Genomic DNA, 5,315 nt, shown 5'->3' with positions numbered 1-5,315 from the left:
TCAACAGAACTGAGGTGGGAGGACTAGAGTCAACAGAACTGAAGAGGTGAGGACTAGAGTCAACAGAACTGAGGAGGGGAGAACTAGAGTCAACAGAACTGAGGAGGGGAGGAATGGGGGTGGGAGGACTAGAGTCAACAGAACTGAGGAGGGAGGACTAGAGTCAACAGAACTGAGGTGGGGAGGACTAGAGTCAACAGAACTGAGGTGGGGAGGACTAGAGTCAACAGAACTGAGGAGGGGAGGAATGAGGGTGGGAGGACTAGAGTCAACAGAACTGGGCCCCAGGAAGCAACAAAGAGAAAATACCATGCATAATTATTTACACATTCAGAACTAAGAGAGAACATAATTAACACAACTCTGAGCTGCTCCACTGTCTGTCCAAGAGACCACCTTCTGCACCGTCTGAGATGACGAGCAGAGCTCTGTCTGTCACCACACACAGCATCACATGGAATGGACATGAGCTGAGTTCTGTTCTGTCCCGTCTGTCAGTGAGGCCGCTGGACGGTAAGTAGTATACATGAGACCCCCCCTTAGCGCAGTGGACATGAGCTGTGTCCTGTCTGTCCTGTCAATGGGCAGGTGGTAGGCTAGCTAGGTACAGCTAGGTAGGATACCCTCCTCTGATGCTGCATGGTGCCACGGTGGCTCTCCTCTTATACGATGCGCGGTGCTGAGCGATCGTTGGTATTGGTCCTCTTCAGCTTGACCCCTCTCTGGATAACCAGCAGCATGTTTCCCCCCTGACCATCCATAACCTCCCCCTCCTCCAGGGACCCCCCCTCGCCCTGACACTGGACCCTAGGCTGGTGAGGGGCCAAGGGAGGGTTTGTGGTTGCTTGACCACTCCAGAACGCCAGGGGAAGTACACCCAGCTCCCCCTCCTCTCCCTGGGCTGGAGACTCAGGGCTCTGGGCCTCCTCTGGTTCCTCCAGCCCTACTCCTGGTCCTCCAGGGATCCCCAGCCCCCCAGGGAATCCTCCCCCAAATAGGCCAGGCACGGTGGGGATCTTGACTGGGATGACGGGGGTCCGGATGGGGATGGGGCCGGTGGTCCCGCGGCGAGCCGAAGGCTTGGTGGAGGGCGTGCGGCGGATGGTGGCGACCCCTGGGGTCATGATGACGGAGCCAGCCGTAGAAGGTAGGCCGGCGGTGGAGGCTGGTCTCTTGGACTGGAACATCCTACGGTAGGACTGGCTGATGTCACTGTTACGGGGGATGGTGGATGACTTGTCAAACTCCTGCTGGTCAACCTCCTGGTCCCCTCCCATTGAGAAATAGTCATAGTCTGACACTGGAATAAACAGAGAGGGAGAGAGAGAGAGAGAAAGGGTTTATTATGGATCCCCATTAGTTCCTGTCAAGCCAGCAGCTACTCTTTCTGGGGTTTATTATGGATCCCCATTAGTTCCTGCCAAGGCAGCAGCTACTCTTCCTGGGGTTTATTATGGATCCCCATTATTTCCTGCCAGGACAGCAGCTACTCTTCCTGGGGTTTATTATGGATCCCCATTAGTTCCTGTCAAGACAGCAGCTAATCTTCCTGGGGTTTATTATGGATCCCCATTAGTTCCTGTCAAGACAGCAGCTACTCTTCCTGGGGTTTATTATGGATCCCCATTAGTTCCTGCCAAGGCAGCAGCTACTCTTCCTGGGGTTTATTATGGATCCCCATTAGTTCCTGTCAAGACAGCAGCTACTCTTCCTGGGGTTTATTATGGATCCCCATTAGTTCCTGTCAAGACAGCAGCTACTCTTCCTGGGGTTTATTATGGATCCCCATTAGTTCCTGTCAAGACAGCAGCTACTCTTCCTGGGGTTTATTATGGATCCCCATTAGTTCCTGCCAAGGCAGCAGCTACTCTTCCTGGGGTTTATTATGGATCCCCATTAGTTCCTGTCAAGGCAGCAGCTACTCTTTCTGGGGTTTATTATGGATCCCCATTAGTTCCTGCCAAGGCAGCAGCTACTCTTCCTGGGGTTTATTATAGATCCCCATTATTTCCTGCCAGGACAGCAGCTACTCTTCCTGGGGTTTATTATGGATCCCCATTAGTTCCTGTCAAGACAGCAGCTACTCTTCCTGGGGTTTATTATGGATCCCCATTAGTTCCTGTCAAGACAGCAGCTACTCTTCCTGGGGTTTATTATGGATCCCCATTAGTTCCTGCCAAGGCAGCAGCTACTCTTCCTGGGGTTTATTATGGATCCCCATTAGTTCCTGTCAAGACAGCAGCTACTCTTCCTGGGGTTTATTATGGATCCCCATTAGTTCCTGTCAAGACAGCAGCTACTCTTCCTGGGGTTTATTATGGATCCCCATTAGTTCCTGCCAAGGCAGCAGCTACTCTTCCTGGGGTTTATTATGGATCCCCATTAGTTCCTGTCAAGGCAGCAGCTACTCTTTCTGGGGTTTATTATGGATCCCCATTAGTTCCTGCCAAGGCAGCAGCTACTCTTCCTAGGGTTTATTATGGATCCCCATTATTTCCTGCCAGGACAGCAGCTACTCTTCCTGGGGTTTATTATGGATCCCCATTAGTTCCTGTCAAGACAGCAGCTACTCTTCCTGGGGTTTATTATGGATCCCCATTAGTTCCTGTCAAGACAGCAGCTACTCTTCCTGGGGTTTATTATGGATCCCCATTAGTTCCTGCCAAGGCAGCAGCTACTCTTCCTGGGGTTTATTATGGATCCCCATTAGTTCCTGTCAAGACAGCAGCTACTCTTCCTGGGGTTTATTATGGATCCCCATTAGTTCCTGTCAAGACAGCAGCTACTCTTCCTGGGGTTTATTATGGATCCCCATTAGTTCCTGTCAAGACAGCAGCTACTCTTCCTGGGGTTTATTATGGATCCCCATTAGTTCCTGTCAAGACAGCAGCTACTCTTCCTGGGGTCCAAACTAATTAAGGCAAAAACAAAACGGCACAATAAGTCTACCTTAAAAATATTGAATAAGATGTTTCTTTCTTTAAAAATGTCCTTTTATGGGCCTCCAGAGTGGTACATTATTACTACTAGACTCCTGGTTACTATGGTCTCCAGAGTGGTACAGTATTACTTCTAGACTCCTGGTTACTATGGTCTCCAGAGTGGTACAGTATTATTACTAGACTCCTGGTTACTATGGTCTCCAGAGTGGTACAGTATTACACTAGACTCCTGGTTACTATGGTCTCCAGAGTGGTACAGTATTACTACTAGACTCCTGGTTACTATGGTCTCCTGAGTGGTACAGTATTACTACTAGACTCCTGGTTACTATGGTCTCCAGAGTGGTACAGTATTACTTCTAGACTCCTGGTTACTATGGTCTCCCGAGTGGTACAGTAATACTACTAGACTCCTAGTTACTATGGTCTCCAGAGTGGTACAGTATTACTACTAGACCCCTGGTTACTATGGTCTCCAGAGTGGTACAGTATTACTACTAGACTCCTGGTTACTATGGTCTCCAGAGTGGTACAGTATTACTTCTAGACTCCTGGTTACTATGGTCTCCAGAGTGGTACAGTATTACTACTAGACTCATGGTTACTATGGTCTCCAGAGTAGTACAGTATTACTACTAGACTTCTGGTTACTATGGTCTCCAGAGTGGTACAGTATTACTTCTAGACTCCTGGTAACTATGGTCTTCAGAGTGGTACAGTATTACTACTAGACTCCTAGTTACTATGGTCTCCAGAGTGGTACAGTATTACTACTAGACTCCTGGTTACTATGGTCTCCAGAGTGGTACAGTATTACTACTAGACGTCCTGGTTACTATGGTCTCCAGAGTGGTACAGTATTACTTCTAGACTCCTGGTTACTATGGTCTCCAGAGTGGTACAGTATTACTACTAGACTCCTAGTTACTATGGTCTCCAGAGTGGTACAGTATTACTACTAGACTCCTGGTTACTATGGTCTCCAGAGTGGTACAGTATTACTACTAGACTCCTGGTTACTATGGTCTCCTGAGTGGTACAGTACTACTACTAGACTCCTGGTTACTATGGCCTCCAGAGTGGTACAGTATTACTTCTAGACTCCTGGTTACTATGGTCTCCCGAGTGGTACAGTAATACTACTAGACTCCTAGTTACTATGGTCTCCAGAGTGGTACAGTATTACTACTAGACCCCTGGTTACTATGGTCTCCAGAGTGGTACAGTATTACTACTAGACTCCTGGTTACTATGGTCTCCAGAGTGGTACAGTATTACTTCTAGACTCCTGGTTACTATGGTCTCCAGAGTGGTACAGTATTACTACTAGACTCCTGGTTACTATGGTCTCCAGAGTGGTACAGTATTACTACTAGACTCCTGGTTACTATGGTCTCCTGAGTGGTACAGTACTACTACTAGACTCCTGGTTACTATGGTCTCCAGAGTGGTACAGTATTACTTCTAGACTCCTGGTTACTATGGTCTCCCGAGTGGTACAGTAATACTACTAGACTCCTAGTTACTATGGTCTCCAGCGTGGTACAGTATTACTACTAGACCCCTGGTTACTATGGTCTCCAGAGTGGTACAGTATTACTACTAGACTCCTGGTTACTATGGTCTCCAGAGTGGTACAGTATTACTTCTAGACTCCTGGTTACTATGGTCTCCAGAGTGGTACAGTATTACTACTAGACTCATGGTTACTATGGTCTCCAGAGTAGTACAGTATTACTACTAGACTCCTGGTTACTATGGTCTCCAGAGTGGTACAGTATTACTTCTAGACTCCTGGTAACTATGGTCTTCAGAGTGGTACAGTATTACTACTAGACTCCTAGTTACTATGGTCTCCAGAGTGGTACAGTATTACTACTAGACTCCTGGTTACTATGGTCTCCAGAGTGGTACAGTATTACTACTAGACTCCTGGTTACTATGGTCTCCAGAGTGGTACAGTATTACTTCTAGACTCCTGGTTACTATGGTCTCCAGAGTGGTACAGTATTACTCCTAGACTCCTAGTTACTATGGTCTCCAGAGTGGTACAGTATTACTACTAGACTCCTGGTTACTATGGTCTCCAGAGTGGTACAGTATTACTACTAGACTCCTGGTTACTATGGTCTCCAGAGTGGTACAGTATTCCTACTAGACTCCTGGTTACTATGGTCTCCAGAGTGGTACAGTATTACTACTAGACTCCTGGTTACTATGGTCTCCAGAGTGGTACAATATTACTACTAGACTCCTGGTTACTATGGTCTCCAGAGTGGTACAGTATTACTTCTAGACTCCTGGTTACTATGGTCTCCAGAGTGGTACAGTATTACTTCTAGACTCCTAGTTACTATGGTCTCCAGAGTGGTA

General features: G+C 47.6%; 1 protein-coding gene across 1 annotated transcript in view; it reads right to left on the bottom strand.

Annotated features, from left to right (window-relative positions):
• Nucleotides 1-436: 436 nt before the first annotated feature.
• The window catches only part of LOC139405575 (protein MTSS 1-like), a 112,824-nt gene continuing 107,945 nt past the window's right edge, over nucleotides 437-5,315 (bottom strand). The window contains exon 14 of the mRNA XM_071147987.1: nucleotides 437-1,300. Within this exon, the coding sequence (XP_071004088.1) occupies nucleotides 663-1,300 (638 nt within the window). The 3' untranslated portion in view covers nucleotides 437-662. The remainder of the gene's footprint in view (nucleotides 1,301-5,315) is intronic.

The sequence above is a fragment of the Oncorhynchus clarkii genome, chromosome 3 (assembly GCF_045791955.1).
Source record: "Oncorhynchus clarkii lewisi isolate Uvic-CL-2024 chromosome 3, UVic_Ocla_1.0, whole genome shotgun sequence".
In the NCBI taxonomy this organism is placed as follows: domain Eukaryota; kingdom Metazoa; phylum Chordata; class Actinopteri; order Salmoniformes; family Salmonidae; genus Oncorhynchus; species Oncorhynchus clarkii.
Note: the sequence above shows the minus strand (reverse complement) of the source record. Positions and strands in the feature narration are given on the sequence as shown.